This window comes from Gorilla gorilla, chromosome 1 (genome assembly GCF_029281585.2).
Source record: "Gorilla gorilla gorilla isolate KB3781 chromosome 1, NHGRI_mGorGor1-v2.1_pri, whole genome shotgun sequence".
In the NCBI taxonomy this organism is placed as follows: Eukaryota; Metazoa; Chordata; class Mammalia; order Primates; family Hominidae; genus Gorilla; species Gorilla gorilla.
Genome location: NC_073224.2, coordinates 54,506,347 through 54,529,171, shown reverse-complemented (window position 1 = coordinate 54,529,171; position 22,825 = coordinate 54,506,347). Strand labels below are relative to the sequence as shown.

The 22,825-nt window shown below is 51.0% G+C and overlaps 1 protein-coding gene across 10 annotated transcripts in view; it reads left to right on the top strand.

Annotated features, from left to right (window-relative positions):
- Nucleotides 1-22,825, top strand: part of LGR6 (leucine rich repeat containing G protein-coupled receptor 6) — a 127,537-nt gene that overhangs the window by 40,220 nt on the left and 64,492 nt on the right. For 3 of the 10 annotated variants that reach the window (XM_019035873.4, XM_055368222.2, XM_055368200.2), the window contains exon 4: nucleotides 4,056-4,127. In XM_019035873.4, the coding sequence (XP_018891418.3) occupies nucleotides 4,056-4,127 (72 nt within the window). Of the gene's footprint in view, nucleotides 1-4,055; nucleotides 4,128-6,974; nucleotides 8,482-22,825 lie in introns of those variants that run through there. The other 7 variants (XM_055368229.2, XM_055368212.2, XM_055368255.2 and 4 more) reach the window with 7 other exon arrangements.

The window sequence follows — 22,825 nt, the reverse complement described above, 5'->3', positions numbered from 1 at the left end:
GCCAAGGCAGGTGGATAACCTGAGGTCAGAAGTTCGAGACCAGTCTGACCAACTTGGTGAAACCCCATCTCCACTAAAAATACAAAATTAGCAGGGCGTGGTGGCACACACCTGTAATCCCAGCTACTTAGGAGGCTGAGGCAGGAGAATCACTTGAGCCCGGGAGGTGGAGGTTGCAGTGAGCAACCTCCTTGAGAGTTGCGCCACTGCACTCCAGCCTGGACAACAAGAGCAAAACGCCATCTCAAAAAAAAAAGCATTTTGTGCAGACCTCCCAATACATAAAACAGATGAATGAGGTCTCTGGTTAAAGTGAGTGAAGAGGGTGGTACACTCCAGGCTGCATCTTACCCACCCACCCCATAACCCCTAAGCACTTCTACAGAACTAAAGGAGCCTTTGGAAACCACAGGTGGATCACCTCTTTTATATTTTTTGGTTGTGACACTCATGGTTCCTGCCCCCAAATGCCTCTCTGGCCAGAGAGATGCTTCACATGTGTGAGGGGAGGAGTGTTGAGGACTAGACTTCTACTGGACCAACGGCTGCATGTTAGAGTCAGCTGGGAGCTTGCAAAACTACTGATGCCTCATATTCCTTCCCCAGAGACTTTGCCCCAGAGATTTAACTGGGCTTCAGTGTGACCTGGGCATTGGGATTTTAAAAATCATCCCAGAGGTCAGGTGCAGTGGCTCATGCCTGTAATCCCAGGGCTGTGGAGGGCTGAAGCAGGAGGATTGCTTGAACCCAGGAGTTTGAGACCAGCTTGGGCAACAAATCAAGACCCCATCTCCACAAAAAATGTTAAAACCTTGTCTGTTGATTCTGATGTATAACCAGGGCTAAGAACCGCTGGATTAGATAGACTGCCTCTCCATATAGAACCAGGGCTAGAAAAAGAAGTAGGAAAATATCGTCACAAAAGCATTGGCCTGAGAGACAGGACTTGAGTCCTAGTCCTGATTCTGCCATTAATTTGCTTTGTAACTTAGGGCAAGTTACCTTCCCTCTCTGAGCCTTCACCTCCTCATCTTGGAAAACAAAGGGCTGTTTCCTTCCAACCTTTATAACCCAGTTGTAGTTCAATAAAAGAATGATGGCTGGGAAATGAGAACAGGAACATCAAGGGAAATGGGTCAGGGCCAAAGCCGACTGCCATGCTGACCTCCAGCTTGATGGGTGTTGATTCCATTAATAAAAGGACTTTCTGATAATCAGGCTGTCTGGCATAGGATGAGTTGTCTCGGGGAGACAATGAGTTCCCTGACACTAGAAGGAAAATTAAGTGCTGTGAAAAGATGTTACAGTGTCTGTATTGGGAGAAGGTACAATTCAGAAACCTTAAAGATCTTTCTAGTTATCTCTCTGGGATTTGACAAAGGAAAAGATGGAGGAATCTTAGGAGGTGATGTAGGTAAAGATGCATTGAGGGGCCCCTTGGAGCTTGGGACTCACTTGTGCAGTGACCAGATGTAGCCTCCTGGGCCCCTGGAGGGGTGGGGCCTGTGAAGAGGCATGAGCAGCCTGCGACCCCCTGTTTTCTCAGCCATCGTTTCTCTTGTATCCTTGCTCCAAGCACCCTCAGGCTTCTGCATGAGAATCAAGGCAGGCCTCTGAGATGGGAAGCGAAGGCCCACCCTTTAGATGAAAGAAGTCAGGATGGCTGGGAGGGTAGAAACATTAAGCAGGGCAGAGGGCAGGAAATGTCCTGGATGGAATGTTACCACTGAGTGAGGCTTTATGCACCTTCTGGCAGCCTCTTCCTTTGAAAGATGAAGGAATCAAGGTCCAGAGGGGGGAGAGGAAGTGACTTACTCAAGTCATCCAGTAAGTGGTAATACTGAAAAGAGATACTAATAATGATAATTGATAGTATCAGTGAATGTGCTATTGAACTTGTCCTCTGTGTGAGACACTGCCATTGAGGGCTTTACAGGGGTGATTTTATTTGATCCACACAATCAGTGCATGAGGTCAGTATCATCCCCAACTTATAGATGAGAAAAGAGAAAACTAAGGCCCGCGGTGCTTAAGTAGCTTGCACACTACCCCACAGCTGGAAAGCAACAGAGCTAGGATGTGGATCAGGGCTGTCTGACTTCAGAGTCTGCATCTGTGACAACTATACTGTAAGGAAGCCCAAGAGACACAAGTTTAAATTCCAACCCTGAAGCAAAACTCTGTAACTGGAAAGGCCCCTCTGGCATTGGGTGGAGCCTGGATCGAAGGGGCCACTGGAGGCCAACAGACCTTCAGGAACACGGAGTTTGCATGGAAAGGGGCCGAGCCCTCCAGCTGCTCACAGCCCTGGGCTCTGCCCCTTCCTGCAGCCAGGCCCTTCCCCTGTGTGGCCCTTGCCCCTTCCCCACCCCTTGGGGTGGCAAGGAGGAACCCAATCCCAGGGGTCCCCAAAGTCTGTCTTTGTTCTTTGTTCTCCCTTCTGTAGCCTTGCCTCTATGAAGGGCTCCTCCTATCCGCACCCATTCCCACAGTGAGCTCAGCATTCTTTTGTTCTTGTGATGCTGAGGTTGGGTTCATATTTGAGATTTTCACATACCCGTAAGAGGAGTTTAAGAGAGATGACATGTGACTCTGACCAGGACGTCACATAGGAGGCATGGAAAACGACTCAGGCTCATCATCTTACTGCTCAGCATTTTCTGGCCACTGCTGTATCCCACCACTATGATAGATGCTGTGGTGTAATGGTTAAGTGTCTAGACTCTGGACCCAAACTCTCTAGGTTCAAAGCCTAGCTCTGTCAATTAGCAGTTGTGTGTACCCTCAGCATGAGGATGATAATAATCCCTATCTGTTGGAGTTGTAACAAGGGTGAGTTTGAATTAATACAAGTTCTAAGACCAGGACCTGGCACATTAGCCATTCCTATTATTAAACTAAAGGACCAGAAATTGGGCTACTCTTCCTGAAGCGTGGAATTACCTGAATGATTGTGCACCAAGGCTTCCCCCTCTGAAAAATGGATGGATACACCATAAAGGGATAATTGAGTCTCCTAGGGTAGGGCTCACTCACTGTGCTCAGGGCAGCCAGCAACTTCCTCCCTTCTTGCTTCCCCAGCTCTTCCATGAACTCCCTGTGTGCTCTCCTTCTCATTTCTGGATCTAAAGGCCTGGAGGATTTTCCTCCCATGTCTTTACCCAGTTCCTTCTCTTGCTCAGGACTCTGTGCCTCAGGGGACTCCCTGCGCTTTCGAGTGCTATCCTCAAAACTTTCTAAGACCCCTCTGATGCCTGGGGTTGGCTAGAGTCAGCAGTGCCACCTGGAGTGGCGCCCCAGGCCCTGTTTCTCCCCTTGTACATGCTCTCTGACCCTCTACCCTACACATGGGGTTCCCAGGTGCCCTGAGGAGCTCCAGGACTCCTGCCTATGGAGTCATCGTGGGGTTTTGGGACTTGGGTCCTGGTCCCCAGAGGACAGCTAGTGAGCAGATCGTTTTCATTGGCTGGCACAGCATTTCTTTGAGGGATTAGGTGAGATTGGGCCATGAGAATAGTGCAGATACACTCCTCTGAAATACTTCGAATTGTTCCTACAGACAAAGGCTGAAAAAAATGTATTTGCCTGGGGCACTGACACCCTAAGGGCAGCCTTATCTTCATCCACATCCTCCCCTTCCATAAAGAAACCTTTAGCCTTTCAGATGAATAGACACGGAAACTGACAACCTACATTTTCCCACATCCTTCCTGACCAAACTTTAACAAAATCCCAAGTACTCTGACTTCAGAATGTCTTCTCTCCTTCCTCTCCATGGTCTTCTTCACCTCTGCCTCCTCCTAGGGTCCCTTCTGAGATGCTCTCCCTGAACACTGGGCCTCCCTGCCCCATGTACAACCCCCCAGGGACCTCAGCAGCCTCTGAATCTGCACTAACAAGGCAGGGGAGCTGGACCAGACTCTCTCTGGGGCTCTGAGGCTGGGGTAAGAAGGAGGGGTCTGGCTTGGGACTGGGGGTTCAAGGGAGGAGTCAGCACCCTCCAGCCAGCTCTGCATGCCATGTGGGTCCTTAAAGCCCTTTCTCTTCTCCCGTAGGATGCTGCAGAACAATCAGCTGGGAGGAATCCCCGCAGAGGCGCTGTGGGAGCTGCCGAGCCTGCAGTCGCTGTGAGTCATTAGAGGGCTGGTCTGGGAGTCACCAGCTTCCTGGGGCCTGAGTCACAGCCCAGGGCCCCCTGCCTCAGCTTTCCCTTCCCTCTGCAGGCGCCCCCTCTCCCAGTCCACGTTCCAGACAGCATGCCGCTCCTGGCTTTGGTTTCTCGGGGTTTTCTGTTGTCATCAGTGTGTGGACGTGTACACTCCTATGCGTATTTCAGGAAAAGAGTGCTCCCACGCCCCACTGGGGGACTGTGGGAATGGGACCTCCCTAGGTGAGGCCACCAGGCCAGCGGTCCTGGGGCGACTGGTGTTCTGCCATTGGAGCCTGGGTTTAGGGGTGTAGACTGCCGCCCAAAAGAAGCATCAGGAAGGGGTTGTCTCCTCTACCTAGCCTGCTCTTTCCCCTGGGCTCTGTTGTGGGTGGGAAGCAGGCTAGGCTCAGATACTCATTTTCTCTACTTGGGGGTGGGACTGTCCACAGGGACTCACAGGCCACCCATAACAGATCCCTCCCTCCAAGGAGCCCCGTAGTTCCCTTCTTGTCCAGCAGGGGCATCGTGGAAGCCAGACCCAGCCTGAGGGTGGAAGCGGGAGCAGATGCTCCAGGGTGATGTAACCCAGCCCAGGGGGAGCCGCTGGGCTTCATCCACATAATGCACAGCCCAAGGCCTGGAACACAGTAGGTGCCTCATACATGCTTGATGAACCTAACTTAATTATCAGGTACAACTTCATCCGATGGGAGAGTGAACAGATATTTTGGGAGAAGTCAAAGTTGGGGGGCAAGATTGGGGCACAGCAGTTAGCTAGTGGGGGAAACTGAGTCATAGTGGGCATGCAGTGTGTCCGGACAAAGGCCTCTCATATTCTCAGACTTTGGCGCTGTTCAGTCTGTGGATGTGGAAGTCAGACAACTTCTGACTTCTCCTTGGGTGGAAGGAGAAATGAGGTGGGAAAAGGTGACTTTCCTTCTCATGACTGATATTTAGGCCCCATTCCACCTTACGCAGAGGGCCAGCTGTGGGGGTCCTGGCTAGCAGCTGTGCCACACCCCCCGTGGTGAGGGCTTTCCTCTCCTACTCCTTCCCTGGGTGCCCTCTACCCTCCTGCCTCTGTGTCTGGTCCCTGGCACCCCTCAGCTGCTCGATCGATCAGCCCCAGTGGCAGAACCTGCCTCCCTGCACTCTCTCAGCTTCTTCCCCCCCTTCCCAATGAGTGCTGGGCGTCTGGCCCCAGCCCTCTCCTCTCCCTCCATCCAGCCTCACCCTTGGACAGGGCCAGGCAACCCAGTGTGCCCCTAGAGGCCAACGTCGGAAGACCAGAGGCCAGGCAAGCCTGTGCTTGCTCCCCACCCACAGGGGCAGACTAAACATTTGCCTAGGGCACCAGCGCAGCAGGGACAGCCAAAAATAAGGGAGGAGGAGTGAGGAGAATTTGACATTTCATCCACAGCCTCAAAGAGGACTTCATAGGGGAAAAAAATTAGACTTTCACTGGACTTCTTCACACTTTTAAGGTTGTTAATTAAGTTTACTTTTTTTAAAAAAATCGTGAATCACATATTCTGAGTTCTTGGGGCTTCTAAAGGTCTTGCTTTCGGACTAGGCATGGAGCTTTTGGGCAATGCAGACAATTTTCCCTATACTTTCTGGGAAGTGGGCAGCCCTTGTGGCTGGGAGAACCAGACCATTAGCTTCCACTTTCAGCCCCATTATTCTCCTTTGCCTGGGTATAACAGGGCAGGGGACAGAGGTCAAGTCCCCCACTCCCCCAGTTATAAGGCAGATGAGAAGATTTTGCTTTTTGCAATCCTGCAAGAAGAGCACTGGCCTGTGTGACAGAAAAATGTGGCTTCAAGTCCTGGCTCTGATCGTGACTACTGTGTCATTTGCCCTCTCTGCACCTCAGTTTCTCTATCTTCAAGGTGGGGATAATTATCTTCCCTGCCTCACAGGGTGTTGGGAAGATCAAATATATAGTCAATGTGAGGGGGATTTGCAAAAAAAAAAAAAAAAAAAAGACTTCACACAGCTATAATGTATGATGATGTTATTGTGAGATTGTTCATCTAACCAGTCATTGATCCTCCGCCGTTTTTTTGTTTTGTTTTGTTTTTGTTTTTTGAGAAAGGGTCTGGCTCTGTCACCCAGGCTGGAGTGCAGTGATCTGATCTCAACTCACTGCAACCTCCACCTCCTAGGCTCAAGCCACCCCTCACCTTAGCCTCCTGAGTAGCTGGGACTATAGGCGTGCACTACCACGCCCAACTAATTTTTGTATTTTTTTGTAGAGATGGGGTTTTGGTTTTGCCATGTTGTCCAGGCTGGTCTCGAACTCCTGAGCCAAAGCAATCCACCTACCTCGGTCTCCCCTCCCACAGTTCTGGGATTACAGGAGTAAGCCACTGTGCCCAGCCTGATCCTTTTTTTTTTTTTTTTTTTAAGACAGAGTTTCGCTCTGTCGCCCAGGCTGGAGTGCAGTGGTGCGATCTCAGCTCACTGCAACCTCTGCCTCCTGGGTTCAAGAGATTCTCCTGCCTCAGCCTCCCAAGTAGCTGGGACTATAGGCGTGGGCTACCACGCCCGGCTAATTTTTGTATTTTTAGTAGAGACGGGGTTTCACCATATTGGCCAGGCTGGTCTCGAACTCCTGACCTCGTGATTCACCTGCGTCGGCCTCCCAAAGTGCTGGGATTACAGGCGTGAGCCATGGGGCCCAGCTCTATTTTTTTTTTTTAAACAAAATTTTTTGAGGTGGCAGAACCAGAGTTGAGCCTTGAAAGACTAGTATGAATCAGGTGAAGAGGCGGGGAATGACGTTTCAGACAGAGGGAACAGCACACGCTGCAAAGGCACAAAGTTAAGAAGGAACCTGAAAGGTTCTTGTATCGGTTGGAATCCCGAGAGCTCCCCAACAGCTAACACGAGGCGGTGTGTTTTAACAAGAGCCTGGGTGCCGGCGGGCTGAGGCGTAAAATGGCGTCAGCCCCAAGTGAGGACGGGGCAGGGGTTTTATTGTCTCCTGTAAACAGGGGGCGTCTCAGTCTGACGTAACTGCTACGCGGTACCCGGATGGCCTCTTTCTCCATCTCCAGGGGTAGGTGTCTTCCAACCAGGGTAGGTGTCTTCTGGCCGGCTCTTTTCCTGCTTCTGCTATCTTGCTGGCGCACGCTGCTGGCGCAAGTAGCCCTGCGCCTGGCGACTGGGCCTGAGAAGGGAGGAGTTACTCATCCCCTCAAGCTTTCAGGCCCCGGGGAGAATCTTTCAGAACCGAGTAAATTCTGAAGAATTTGGAAGGAAGTGAGTTTGGCTGGCTGAACTTGTGTGTGTGTGTGTGTGTGTGTTGGGGGACTGGTGGGAAGGGCAGTAGTGGGGAAAGATCTGGAGTTAGACGTGGTCATACCTGAAAAGTAGGGAGGACCTTGCTAAGGATTTGGACTTTATTCTTAAGACAGCGGGGAGCCATGGGAGGGCTTTTAGCAGGAAAGCAAGGTGATAGGGTTTGTGTCTTTGAAAAGTTACTTTGGCAGCAGTTATAGGGGGCAGTCTGAAGGTGGGGAAGTCAGTGAAGAGGCTCCTAAACCAAGGCAGCATGTTAGTGGCCAAAGGAAAGACAGACAGGGGCATTGGTGAAAGGAGAAGCAGACAAACTAGAAATATCTAGAAGTCATGCCAGTGAGACTGGAGTCGGATTGTTTGGGTTCACCTCTCAGCTTCTTCACTTACTCACTGCCTATAAGACCCTGGGCAGACTACTTACCCTCTGCGTTTCCATTTCTTTATCAGTAAAATGGAAGCGATAATAGTATCTGTGTATCTCAACAGCGTAGAATGAAATGATTTAATATACATAAAAGAATTAGAACAGCACCTTTTGTTGCTGCTTCTACAATGATCATTAGTAGTAGTAATGCTGACTGGATGTGGGAGCTGAGGGAGAGGAGAAGTTGAGCTGACACCCAGTTCTTGGGCTTTGACATCAGGGTGTACCGTCAGCAAGAGTCTGGCACGTGGTAAGAGCTTATTAAGAACATGCAGGCTGGGCGCAGTGGCTCACGCCTGTAATCCCAGCCCTTTGAGAGGCTGAGGCAGGTGGATCGACTGAGCTCAGGAGTTCAAGACCAGCCTGGCAAACATGGCAAAACCCCGTCTCTACTAAAAATTCAAAAAATTAGCCAGGTCTGGTGGTGGGTGCCTGTAATCCCAGCTACTTGAGAGGCTGAGGCACGAAAATTGCTTGAACCTGGGAGGCAGAGGTTGCAGTGAGTTGAGATTGCACCACTGTACTCCAGTCTGGGCAACAGAGCAAGACTCCATCTCAGAAAAAAAAAAAAAGACATGAAAGAACGAATGAACAGCACAAGGTGAGTGCTCTGGGGAAGGTGCAGGGAAAGGGGATGTGCTGAGGCCCCTGTGGGACATGTTGAGTTTGTGGTGCCTGCAGGCAGGATAACCAAGTATCCTAGAGAACCTGGAAAGTTGGTCAGTTGACCTGCAGGACATCAGTGTGTGTGTGTGTGTTGGTGGGAAGAGGGGAGGTCTGTAATCCAGCTCAGAGATTCTGTATGTAGGTGTTATGTTCTAAGTGTTTGGAAATTGGGAGATTCAGGGAGAGACCGCCTCAGGCCCCACAGCAAGGTGCTGCTCTATCTTATTCAGGTCCTTCCGTCTTAGATAGTGACAGTAAAAGCAGGCCCAGGTGGCTAGGCTGAAAGGAGACAGTGGGGAAAAATGACAATTTTTTGGACTTCCCTGTGTGCCAGCAGGGACCCATCATTCCATACCTCTGACCTTCCTCCAAGGGACTATTGTGCCCCCAGACTAATGCCCAAGGCCAGGCTAAAGCTCCCCTAAAGCTACATGAGATGTTCTACGTATATTGTCTGATGATTCCTCACAGAAACCCCTCTCTAATAATCACCGTCTCTGTTATCAGATGAAGAAATAGGGGCAGACAAGTTCAGGGCCTCTTCCAAGGTCAGAGCTGGTGAGTGGGCATGGCAGGCCTGTACCCAGTTGTTGGACTCCAAAGGCTACAAGGGAAGCCGCCTTTTGATGGCTGTCATTGGGTGACCCTCCCTGCTTCCCAAGGTGTACCAGCAAATGGAAGTGTCTTTCCTGTTGGAAATCAACGGATCAGGGAAGTATGTAGAGGATGCACCCCCTGCCCATGCTCCTCCTGGGGTGATGTGTTCCCAGAGCAGACCAAGCCACTTAGGAACCTGAGCAAACTCTTGTGGACATTCCTGGAGCCTCAGGGAAGGTTCAGTCTTGTGGTCCACTTTCTACCAGCTAGAACCAGATGGGAGCACAGTAAGAGGTAGGTTTGTGTGAGTGAGGAGTGGGGCTAGGGCTAGGGAATGGGGGCCAGCCAGGCATTCTAGGCCCAGGGACCCAGCTGAACGTGGTGCACAAACTGTTTGGCTTGGCACCTGGGCAGGCAGCACCCAGCTCCACAACACCCTCCTCCTTGGATACACTTGCTTCCTCCCTGACCAGTGTGGGAGGGGGGAGAATGGCCATGCCAGACATGTCATGCCAGGCTTGAGCCAAGGCCAAGAGAAACCACAGGAAGCCAGCAGAGCCTGGGGGAAAATAGAAACTGGGTGGGGGCGAGGCAGGGCAAGGGGGAAACAGCATGGCAAAGCAGAAGAAGTGGGGGCTGCGCTGGTCTGGGTCCTGGGGAGCTCCGGCGGGCTGGTCCCAGGAGAAGAGTTGGAAAAGCACAGTGGCAAGACTAAAGGGGAGAAAACAACCAAACAGCCCAAACCTGGATACTCTAGGGGGGAAATGCATAATGCGAAGGACAGCCACATGAAACTAGCAAACATTATCTAGAGCCGGGGAAATGAATCAAGAGCAGTACCAGACTCCAAATTGAAACCCAAGGCAGAACTACCCCAACCCTCTCAGCCCAAGCCAGCCAATCCAAAACAAATTGGTTGCCTGCTGAGAGGAAAAAGGTGGAGAAGCCAGGATGGATAGATGATGTGCTGGTGTGCTCGTGGGCCGGGGAAGGCAGCTGGGCTCAGGTGACGTGGGAAGGAGGAGTGGCTCCCTCTTAGCACATTTCAATATGCTAAGCACATTCATATATCTCATTTAATCCCCAAAGCCCTGTAAAATAGTGTCTGTTATTCCCATGTTATAGATGAGGCAACTAAAACCCAGAGGAGTTAAGCAACTTGCCTGAGGTCACACAGCTAGGATGTAACAGAGCTGGGACTTTAGTTTAGCTCCAACTCCAAAGTACCAGGTTCTTAACCCCTATCCTTTAGTACATCCCTTAAAGCTATAATCTTTGGGATCCAGAGACTTGGGTTCAAGTCCTAGCTCTATCACTAGCTACGAGGCCATGGCAAGTCACTTCCTCTCTCTGAGCCCAAGGTTCTCTGTCTCTAAAATGAGAGAGTCCAGTGGGATGATTGGCAGACAGATGTCCCAAGTGAATATCATGCATAGAGGTACAGGAACTTCCTAATGGGGTTACTGGCTCTGCTCTTGAATTGTTTATGCTTACTGGGTGCTTGCCCTCTCTGGGTCTCAGTTTCCCTTACTGTGCAATGGAAAGTATCTTTTTGGAACCCTTCCAGTCTCCTGGGAATGCTGTGAGTTGAGATGAGGAGGAAAGACCTGAGCTGCTCCAGGAGAAAATGGCTGAACCATTTTGTCCAGCGTTGGAGGTCTTAGGAGGGATTGGCAGTGTTCCCAGGGAGAACCAAAAGCAAGGGACCTCTGGACAAGCCCCCGTCATCTCATGCCTCTGATCGCCCTCCAAAGGACTATTGTACCCCCAGACTAATGCCCAAGGGCAGGCGAACAACAGTAACCAACACTTAGATAGCACTTTCCATGTGCAAGTCATTGCACTTATTCTCTCACTTAACCCTCACAGTACTCTTCTGGGATGGCTACTGCTAGATGTCTTGTAATCCGCATTTTATAGACGAGCAAACTGAGGCACAGAGCCATAAAGTGACTTATAGCAGAGCCTGGGTCAGAAGTCAGGCAGTCTGGCCCAGAGTCCACGCATTTAACCAGGGTGCTGGGCTGCCTCTCAAGAGCAATTCTGAGAGGGCTGAATGAGATGACAAGCCTTGGGAAGTGGCCCATCAGTGGGGCTCAGGAACCATCGTATTTCCAGGGTACCTGCTCCCAGAGCTGACCTTGGGTTGTGAGCTCTGCTGGGGCGTGCCTGGGGCTCCTGGATTGCCCTATTTCTGTCATTACCCTAGGTATTCTAGAGTTAAGGGGAGCCTGGGTTGAGGGGATGGTTCTGGCTGCCTGGGGAGGTAGGGGATGTGAACACTGTGGTATCAGCATTGAGCCCTGGAGACCCTTGGCCTTGATCAGCACCCACAGAGAGTCCACAAGAGAGCTTCTGAGGCTGGTCATGCCTAATAACCATCTTCTTATGAAGAGCATTAAGACATTTCTAGGAGCTTTTCACCAGAAATGGCTCTTTATCTTCCCTTGTGAGGAGTAGCAATGCAATTATAGCCCCAATTTACAGACAGACCTGCAGGGGAGGTGTAGAGCAGGAGGTGCCTTGCCTGGGATTCCCCAGTGGGTTAGAGATGAAGCCGGGATGGAGCTGAGGAGGATCTTGTGGTGACAGGAGAAGGGTCCAACCATGACTGACCTTACCACTCACAGCCTCCCGGAAGCAAATCTTCAAGAGGGCCCAAGTGGGAGCCCTGGGTGATTCCAAGAGAAGGAGCCAGTTGTGCATGAATTTGGAGATTTTTCTCAAGGAGTCATTTTCTTGGGTCTCCTGAGCACTGAGGAAAGGAGGAAGACATCATGGGGTTGGTGGTGGGGGCAGGCGGCGACAAGGAAATTGTCCTTGGGTGAAGGACTAAAGATAAGAATAAAAAGCAAAGTCTTTTTGTTGTTGTTGTTGTTGTTGTTGTTTTTGAGATGGAGTCTCGCTCTGTCACCCAGGCTGGAGTGCAGTGGTGCAATCTCAGCTCATTGCAACCTTCCACCTGCCGGGTTCAAGCAATTTTCCTGCCTCAGCCTCCCAAGTAGCTGGGACTACAGGTGCGTTCCACCATGCCCAGCTAATTTTTTGTATTTTTAGTAGAGATGGGGGTTCACCATGGTGGCCAGGCTGGTCTCGAACTCCTGACCTCGTAATTCGCCTGCCTTGGCCTCCCAAAGTGCTGGGATTACAGGCTTGAGCCACCACGCCCAGCCTAATCACCTGTGTCTTAACAAGCCCTCCAGGTGATTCTGACACACACTGAAAATTAAGGACCACTGTTACAGAAGAAAAGGATGTGGTATCGGTATGCTAGGGCTGCCTTAACAAAACATCAAAAACTGGGCGGCTTAAAACAACTGAAATGCATTCACTCATAGTTCTGAGGCCAGAAGTTCTAAACCAAGGTGTCAGCAGGGCTGCAGTACCTCTGAGGGTGCTGGGGTGAGTGCTTCTTTGCCTCTTCCAGCTTCCGGCAGCTGCTGGCATTCCTTGTGGCTGCATCACTCCAGTCTCTGCCTTCTGCCTTCACGTAGCTTTCTCCTCTTTCTCTCTGTGTCTCTCTGTGGTCTCTGATAAGGATACTTATCATTGGATTTAGGGCCCACCTGGATCATCCTGACCATCTCACCCCAAGATCCTTAATACATTTGCAAAGGCCCCTTTTCTAAATAAGGTCCCATTTACAGGTTCTGGAAGTTGTATATCTTCTGGGGCCTCCATTTCACCCACTACAAGGCGAGGAGGGAAAGTGGGCCTGGACCCTGTGAGAGAGCACTTGGGGGTAAGAAGCTGAGGCTAGAGTCAGGAAAAAAAACAGGAGGGTTAGAGTGGGCAGTAGTCGCGAGCCGGCTGTGCCCACCATGTGGGCATCTGGCCAAGTGAGGCCCAGAGCTGGTTGGAGAAGGGAGCAACAGGGGCAACAAGGCCAGAGGTCTGGGGTGCTCTCATCTAAGGCCTTGTCCTGAAGGTGCCGTCTGCTGTGGAAAAGCCTCCCCCCCAAAATCTGCCTGCAAGCTGTGGAGGTGATCTAGTGAACCCTGTTGGCACCACCCATCCTGCTTGCCAGCCAGAGGGCCCTAAGGCCCAGCTGTGCTGTAGGGCCCAGCCGAGGGGTCCCCAGGGATGCACGAGGTGGCAGATGGCCTCCCTGGCATGGCTATTTTGGGCTCCGTGATTATATGCTACTGTATTTGGATCTTCCCAAGGTTCCGGGAGTTGATTACCACATGCGTTTGGGGCAGAGGCTGCTCTGAGGTGGGTGGGTGGGCGGGCAGGCAGCCCCCTGCAGCCCTCAAGGGTCTGAACATGGGTAATTTGGCTCCTGAGAGATGCTAGGAGAGTGTTCGTGGTGGGCTGGGCCAGGGGATCAGGGGTGATTTTTTCAGCCGTAAATGCCGGTCTGGGACAGAGTTGGCCCAAGTCGGGCCACCCAGGAGCAGTGCGGGAACACCTCAGCTCAGACTTGTGGGGCTCCTCAGCCTTCCTGCTAGCCCTCTCTGGCTATGGTGCTAGGGCCTTCTTGGGCCAGAATGTTCTCCTCTGACTGGACCACTCCTGCCCTCTGCGCCCCACAGAGCTCAAGCAGGCCAAGGCCTGAGAGGCCTGAGGCAAGAGTACCCCAGGTGTTGCGAACTGATAGCTCAGATTTGGTGTAGGTGCAATTAAGCCCCCAGTCGGGGCCAGGAGGTGGGTGATCCCTCCCCCATGGGGAGACGACAGAGGCAGGCTTTCTCCTCAGCTCTCCTTCGTCTTGTATTATTGCCCCTTCCTGAGCAGCTGATGCCAGTGTAGCGCCCTGGCCTGAGTTCTGGGTCTGTCAGGAGGGAAGAGGAGACCGAACTATTGGTGTGTCTCTGTCCATCCATCCATTCATCCATGCATCCATCCATGCGTCCATCCATCCATCCATCCATTCATCCATCCCTCCCTCCCTTCATCTATCCATTCATCTATCCCCCATCCCCCCTTCCCTCTGTCCCTCCCTCCCTCCCTCCATCCATCCATTCATCCATCCCTCCCTCCCTTCATCTATCCATTCATCCATTCCCCATCCCTCCCTCCCTCCCTCTGTCCCTCTTTCCATCCATATATCCATTCCTCCATCCCCATCCCTCCCTCCCTCCCCATCCCTCCATCCCTCCATCCATCCATCCATCCATCCATTCATCCATCCCCCATCCCTCCCTCCCTCTCTCCTTCCATCCCCCATCCCTCCATCCATCCATCCCTCCCTCCCTTCATCTATCCATTCATCCATCCCCTATCCCTCCATCCATCCCTCCATGCATCCATCCCCCCATCCGTCTGTCCATCTGTTTGTTTTTGTAAACTTTGACGAGTGCTTGAAATGCCTAACACAAGAGATACTGAGATAAATAATAAAACAAGGGCCCTGCCTTTTCAGCAGCTCTTGGTCTGATGTAGGAATATTAGATACACCAAGACCCCATCTTCATCCTTCCTTTCCCATACATTCTCCCATTCTGTGCACTTAAACTTCTGTGACAGAAAAGTCAGTGCAAGCAAACATGATGTAAAATGTGTATATAAAAGCTAAAAGAGAGTTGACTAAAATGATGAAAACCGGGTGAAGCCCAGTGTGTGTAATAAAAATCATATTGGTAGTTAATGTTTGGTGAGTGCTTACTATGTTACCAGGCTCTAGGCTAATCCTTGGCAGACTACCTCATTCCTTGCAACAAGCCTCTAAAGGAGGCCCTGTGATCCTTTTTTTACAGATGAGGAAGTGAGGATGTAGGGAATTGATCAGTTGGTAAAATGGTTCATCTGCATACAAAGCTCATGCATGCTCTTAGCCATGACTTTAGACTGTGCAGAAGGGCAGCTGTGAGGGACCCTTGAGGTCTAGTTCCCAAGGCTGTCTACCTCACAGCACTAGGGAAACTATAAAGTGCAGATCCCCAGGCCCCTTCTCAGACTTAGTGAACTGGAATCTTCAGGGCTGGGGCCCAAGAATCTGGATTTTTAAAAAATCTTCCCAGGTGATTCTGATGCAGAGCTAGGTTTGGGAGCCACTGCTCCAATCCTTGCCACTCAAAGTGAGCTTCATTGGCCAGCAGCATCGGCATCACTTGGGAGTATAAGTGCAGAACCTCAGACCTGCTCATGCAGATTCTGCATTTTAACAGGACCCATCCCTCCACCGCCCAGGGGATTAGTATGCAATTCAAAATCGGGAATCACTGTTCTTTTGTTCAGGAGCTTCTGGGACATTCTGCGCCCTCTCCCAACCTCAGCTGAGATGGACAGCAATCATTATCAGCCGTCCATAGGTCTGTCCCCTAGGCCCTAAGGACTTTCTGCAGAAAGTCTCCAACCCTTAGAACCCCTTTTTTGTACCCCCGCAGTCACTTGTACACATGGGATGTAAATGTAAGGTTTAGACTGGTTTGGTTGTGGACCCACTTGGAGGCAGTGAAAGGTACTGGATAACCTTTTGGGCGATGCAGTTGGACAGATAAAGGTTAGACTTTGGGAAGAACATCCTAGCTGTCTATACCACACAAAGGGGAAAAGGCTAGAGTATCTTCTTGGGAAGGTACATTAGAGTCACACTCTCCTCACCTGGCCTGGGGGCAGGAGAAAGTGTATGACGATCTCACTCTGATCCCATCATGACGTTTTCTGGGAGTATCCTTAGAGAATCCCAGAGAGGTGAGAGAAGGCTCAGGCTGCAGCCAGGAAGAGTGGAGCCAGCACCTGTGGCCTGCAGCAGCCTTCCACTGGCCACACCCCTGGAGCCTTTGCCTGCCCCCTCCTCCTCCCCAGCGCCTCAGCCATCCTGATGAGAGAAGAAGGGTCGGGGGCTGGGAAATTGTGATCTTTTTCGAGAGCGTGTGAGTAATTTTCCATCTGTTTATGAGCTGTTGCAGCCCAGGTGGCTGCCAGCCACTTGCTGGAGGGTGAAAATCCACACAGCAACCGGAAAAGGCGGCAAGCACACCAGGCTCCTGCCCTGGCCACCGGCTGAGGCTGCGTGGGTGGAGGCTGCCCTCCTAAGACCACAGGACCTTAGAATACTGGGGCTGGAAGGCGTCATGGAGGTCACTAAGTCCAACTGACTCTTTTACAGGTGAGGAAACCAAGCAGTTGAAAGAGGAAGTTACTTCCCAGTGTCGCCCAGTGAATCAGTAGCAGCGCTGCAGCTAGCTGGAACCCAGACCAGGCCTGCAGATGCTTTTTTGGCTCTGGAAGGGGATGATCTATTTATGAGCCTCTGTGACCACTGCAACCAGATGGCTCTAAGATCAGTTGTTCTGGAATGTGACCCCATCCGGGGGACTCTCGCCAAAGTCGCTTCCCTCCCCTCACCACCCTGACACCTGTTTTGAGACTTGGAGCCAGCTCCTTCCTTTGCCCTCCCTTAAACGACTCTAGCAAGGCCTGGTCTGGAGGGCTCTGAGGGTCCTGGGAGGGGTCTGGACTATGGAGAGGGAGGAGCGAGGCCCTTGGTGTTTGGGGGGATGTGCTGCTGTGGCGTGGCAGTCACTGAAAGGTTGCAGTGCCTTCAGGGCCCTGGCAGCCCACAGAGAGGACATCATTGCTGTCCCCTCGCAAAGCAATCTCTTCCCCAAGGAAAAAGGACAAGTCCAGCTCTCTCTGCCCTCCCCATGTTTCCTAGAAGAATTCCACTTTTTCTCCAGAAGGTGTCCTGCCTTTATTGCCTGGCGAGTGGGGAGTGCAGCACCTTTCTGGGGCTGGAGGCCACAGAGGACCATCAGCACAGGTGACCCTGGCCCCATCCCTATCCTGGGAGCCGAGGCACCACAGTTGGGAAAGAGGAGAGAAGGCAGGAGTTGGAATGAAGGGAAAGAGGAAAGAAACTTTCTTTGAGCATCTCCTGCGTGATAGATACCAGGTACCTTCCTCAGGCTGATCTCCATTCAGCAGCAGGGCCACCAGTACCACTCACTGAGGCTCCACTGCAGCCGACTCCTGACTTCGCTCTCTCCTCCCCTTCACAGTCCACACCAGTGGTGTCCATCAGTTCTTCATCTACAGGTGAAGCATTCTTACCCTTCTGATAAGGTGCTTTCCAGCCCTTATCTTATTTGATTGCATAGGAGCATGTGATAATGTTGCCTACTCTCTCCTTAAAGTCCTTTCTTCCTGTGCCTTCTGTAAGGAGACCCCCTTCTCCTAGATCTCTCCTCTCTAGTCACTCCTCGATTCTCCTTGGAAGCTCCTCTTCCCCTGCCCATCCTATAAATGGCAGAATTCTTTGGGGGCTCTGCCCTATCTGTGCCTCAGTTTCTCCCTGGGAGGTTTCTCATCTGCCCATGGACTCAGTAACTACCTGTGTACTGATGGTTCTCAAGTCCTAGCTTTAGCTTAGATTGGTACAATGAACGGCCTATTGGAATCTCCACTTGCATGACTCACGGGGCTTCAAACTGAACATTTCTCAAAGTAAACCCATCATCTCCTATGCATATTCCTTCTCCACATCCTCTGTTTCGAGAAATAACATCATTTAGTTCCCTAATTCGGAGACTTGGGTGTCATCCTTAACTCTTTCACCACTGCATCCAATCAATCAAGTCCCAGTGACTGTACATCCTGTTCACTCTGGAGTAGGTCCTCTTTTCCTTACTTCCTGGTGGCCACCATTGTCTGCCCGCCATCATCCCTTGCCTGGGCTGCTGTAACAGCCTCCTTACAGGCCCCCAGCTTCTACTCTGGACTTACCCCAGTCTTTTCCCCACATTGCAGCCAGATGGATCTTAAGACACGAATGTGATCATGTCACTCCCCTGCTTAAAATTCTCAATTGGCTCCCAATTATCCTGAAGACAAAGCCCAAACTCCTTGGCTAATGTACAAGGCAACCCACGACCTGGCTCCCGCCCATCTCTCACCACTTCCCCTCCCACTCTATGCTGTAGCCAGACTGAGTAACTTGCAGTTCTCTTGGGCGTGCAGCCTGTGCTCCTGTGCTTTGCTGTTCCCTCTGCCTGATATACTTGCTCCTAGTTCTCCTTCTTCTCACCATCCTAATTCATCCTTCCCACCTCCTACTCATCCTTTAGGTCTTACCTTGAATGTCTCCTCCTGAAGGAGGCCTTTTCTGATTCATTCAGCTGCCTCTGTGCTGCACTCCCAGAACAGCCTGCAATCCTACTGTTATTCTCTTATTTCATCCTGTTTCCCTCTATACTCTGAGTTCCACAGGGTTGGAGACTGAGTGTCCTTTTTTATTTTTTAATTTATTTTTTATTTTTATTATTTATTATTATTATTATTATTATTTTGAGACAGAGTCTCGCTCTGTCACCGAGGCTGGAGTGCAGTGGTGCAATCTTGGCTCACCGCAACCTCTGCTTTCAAGGTTCAAGTGATTCTCCTGCCTCAGCCTCCTGAATAGCTAAGATTACAGGGGCCCACCACCACACCCAGCTAATTTTTGTATTTTTAGTAGAGATGGGGTTTCATCATGTTGGTCAGGCTGGTCTCAAACTCCTGACTCAGGTGATCTGCCCACCTCGCCTCCTACAGTGCTGGGATTACAGAAGTGAGCCACCACACCCAGACTGTATGTCCTTTTTTAAAATTCAGGATTCCCCATTGCTGGTACAATATGTGGCGCATAGTAGGCACTGAGTGATCTTTGCTTATAATTGTACATTTTAATGAATGGGGAAAGAGGACCAGAGAGGTTAAGTAATTTGCTCAGTAACACACAATCTGTAAGATCTGGAGCTTGAATTTAAACTCAAGTATGTCTGATTCCTGAGTCCATGCTTTTTCTGCCATAACTCCCTGGTTCCCCTTTCCTCTACATTCTTCCTCAGAACACCCAAAAAGTTCTGAGGAAGAATGGACCTGGGGGAGAAGGGCCCTGCCTGCTCTCTGCTGTTGTGTTTCGGGGAGGTGGCATAGCAGACAGAGCTGAGAGGGGGAGTAAAAGCAGGAAAGCTACCCAAGGGGTTTAAAAGGAGACGATCACAGATGACGGCCTGATATAGGCAATGCTGTTGGCTTCCGGTTGCAAGCACTGGCTCTCTGTGCTGTGAATTCACAGAGAGAAGGTGTTTGAGGAGGCTGCAGGCCTCCACTGTCTGATAGTGTGTTGTCAGAGCCTGCACGCTCGTATGTGGATCACCCTAAATAAAACAGGAATAAGAAAAGAAACTTGTTATTTTAAAAAAGCCATACAGTGTCTTCTGCAGCCAACAATAACATAATTTAGAATTACCTGCTATATGAAGATGATCTATGTCCCTGCAGCCCCTGAGCCTTCATAGGGAATGGAGAGGCAGGAGCTACAGGTACAGCATTGAAGACTGCATAGGGGCATTCACCATTTCCAGAGCTCCAGGTTGGGGTGTGGGGGGCAGGAGAGGGAAGAAGAGGAAGCCTCAGATCCCTCCCAGCTGGGAAGCCAGGAGGCTCTATTCCCCAGGCAGGACTCCCCCAGCCATTTCCCCTTTCCTTCCTGCTGTCAGCTGCAGCTGACAGGAATGAGGCTGCTGGGCTCCTCGGGGAGCCACCAGGCCTTTGGGGCCAATGCAGCTGCCTCTGCCCCCAGCCCCAGGCCAGCATCCTCCCCTGGCCCCCATTAGCCTGCCTCTCAGCTGCACATATGCTAACTGGGGGCCTGAAGGGCCTTAGAGTAAAACCCCCCTCAGAACATCTGGAGTGTGGGGGGCTGGAGGGGAGCCCACCTGGAAGGGAGAGGAGATGGGAAAGTGGAGAGGGAAAGGGGAAAGAGAGAGAAGAGGAGGGAGAAGGAGGACTCATGAGCGAGGGGCCAGACTGGTGTGTGTCAGACTGAGGGGATGAGGGGGAGATTGGAGGCAAACGAATAGTCCCCGGATTCTTAGTTCTGCCTTCTGTTGAGGTGAAACGGGTTGGAGGGGGTGTGGTGAAGGGGGTGCCCAGGGCTCCTCCAAGTCATCAAATGACACCACTTATGTCATCTCACTCCTCTGATCAGAAACCGCCCACAGACCACTGACCAGCTGGGGCAAATCTTCCCTTAAATTATACCTGTTTTCACCTTTGTGTTCCTATACCCTGCTCTCTACTCCAGCGAAGCCACTTCCCTTTCTTCCCCCTACCTCCCCAAACCTGTCCTTCTACCTCCATGCATTGGCTTAAGCTGTTTCTCAGACTAGGAAGTCTTTCCTTTTCCTTTCTGCCAAGCCTTGACTATACTGCCTGCATCAATACAGCCCTCTCCTCCCCCAGGAAGCCCCCCTAGAATAATTCCATCTGACTCTGGGCCTGCTGGGGAACACTAAATACCAGAGCCAGGCATCCTCACTCTTTGTAACTATTTCTTGTCTCTTAGCCTTGGCTTTCCCATCTGTAAAGTGGGTGCAGCCCCTGGGCTCCTGTACGTGAAAGGTACCATGGGTGATTAGTGGCAGGATTGCTCTGTAATTCAGCCAGCACCAGCTGAGCCAAATGCCCTGCTGGACCAGAGTCTGCCAGCAACTACTTGCTGCCAGAGGCATGGAGAAGAACCTGACAAGAATTCAGGTTGTGGAAAGGAACAGGGCACTGACAATACATAGCCTTTAGGTACTGCCCAGAAATCTGGTTTCAGACTTGTGGGATTGGGACACTAAATGGTAGCCTTTTGGCAGGTGTGAAAAGTTTGGAAAGGGCTGAATGCCCAGCCCAAGGCAGATGGGTATGCTTCCTGTCTCCTTTCTCTCCCTGACAAGTGTCCTGAATCTGACTGTATCCAGACTGCTTTGAGACTTGAAAGTCAGAGGGAAGAAGGAAAGTAAGCCTTAGGGAGCATTTGCTAGGTGCCAAGCATTGTGTCAGGCACATGCATGGGCACTCTCACCACGCTCCTTAATTGAGGGCTTCAACGCACCCAGCAGGAAGACATTCTGACACTCTCGAGTCATGGCTCAGTCTGGGGACTCCAGACTGTGGCAGTCCAAATAATCTGTCTACTTTTAGCTGGAAGGGTGATGTTTGATTTTAGGGTCTCTGAAAATAGTGCTGCTTTTCTGTGAAAACCAGCTCTGCCATTTTCTAGATAAAGTATCATAACCAAATTGTCTAAACATTCTGAGCCTCAGTTTTGTGATATATAAACTAGGAATAAAAAAGTGGTTGTTTTGAAGACTTATGAGATGACGTATAGGAAGACTTAGCACAATGCCAGGTACATCCTGAGTGCATGATAACTGATGGTCCTAATACTCTTTTTTTTTTTTTTTAAGATGGAGTCTTGCTCTATTGCCTAGGCTGGAGGGCAGTGGCGCGATCTCGGCTCACTGCAATTTCTGCCTCCCGGGTTCAAGCTACTCTCCTGCCTCAGCCTCCCAAGTAGCTGGGATCACAGGTGCCCACCACCACGCCTGGCTAATTTTTTGTATTTTTAGTAGAAGCGGGGGTTTCACCATGTTGGTCAGGCTGGTCTCGAACTCATGACCTCGTGATCCACCTGCCTCGGCCTCCCAAAGTTCTGGGACTACAGGTGTGAACCACCGCGCCTGGCCAAGATGGTCCTACTATTCTTTTTTTTTTTTTTTTTTTTTTGAGACGAAGTCTCACTCTGTCACCCAGGCTGGAGTGCAGTGGCCCAATCTCAGCTCACTGCAACCTCCGCCTCCTGGGTTCAAGCGATTCTCCTGCCTCAGCCTCCCGAGTAGCTGGGACTACAGGCATATGCCACCACACCTGGCTAATTTTTTGTATTTTTAGTAGAAACAGGGTTTCACCGTGTTAGCCAGGATGGTCTCCATTTCCTGGCCTAGTGATCCACCTGCCTCAGCCTCCCAGAGTGCTGGGATTACAGGCATGAGCTACTGCACCCAGCCTACTGTTCTTATTAGACTAATCTCCAGAACTGGCTCCTACCACATCATCATTTTCCACCAGGGTGGGAGCCTGAGGCAGGATGCTTTGTGCAGCTCAGGGAAACTCTGGCTGTGAGGAGCTGGAGTAGGATAGGCTGGAGGGGTTCCTCACCTCTGGTCAGGCTTTGCTGCAAAACTAGATTATCCAGGAAGGGAAAGATACTTCCTCCACCCCTGACCTCAGGAATGGTCCATCTGGTGGTGAGTTGCCCCTGCCGTGAGTGAATGTGGGTCATTCATTCCATTATGTTTGCATTCTGCAGATCTGTGTTGTACACTTCCCCATGCCAGGTGCTGATGTGCCTGCCTTCAGTGAGTTTGTTACCAAATAAAGGCTGTGAGACATGTTCACAAATAGTACATGCTAGAATAAATATAGCTGGTGCATATGCAAAGTCCAGAATGCTGTGGGAAGGGGAGGAGCAAGTGTTTGCTGGACGAGTGTGCCAGCACTGTGCCAGTTTTGAAGGTAGAATAGGAGTTGAACTGGTGGACGCTGAATGAGGTAGCTCATGCCTGTGATAGTATTTTGGGAGGCTGAGGCGGGAGGATCTCTTGAACTCAGGAGTTGAAGATCAGCTGGGGCTGTAACAATAGTGAGACTCTGTCTCTACAAAAAAAAAAAAAGGAAAAGAGAAAAGAGTTGAAAAGACAGTTTTTGCTAGGAGGGAAAAGCCTGAGTGAAGTGTGAAGGCAGCGAATTGGGGGCGTGGGGATAGGGTGTGACATTGCTTTAGAGAATGGCAGCTTGGTTTGGTGCAGACACAGCTTCCTGTGCTTGTAGCACTGTCTGCCTGCCCACTTGAAGGAAGACCTGTGTGTAAGAGATAAATCTGCAGAGAGGGCCGTGGCTTTTGATGACCAGCTAAGGACTGC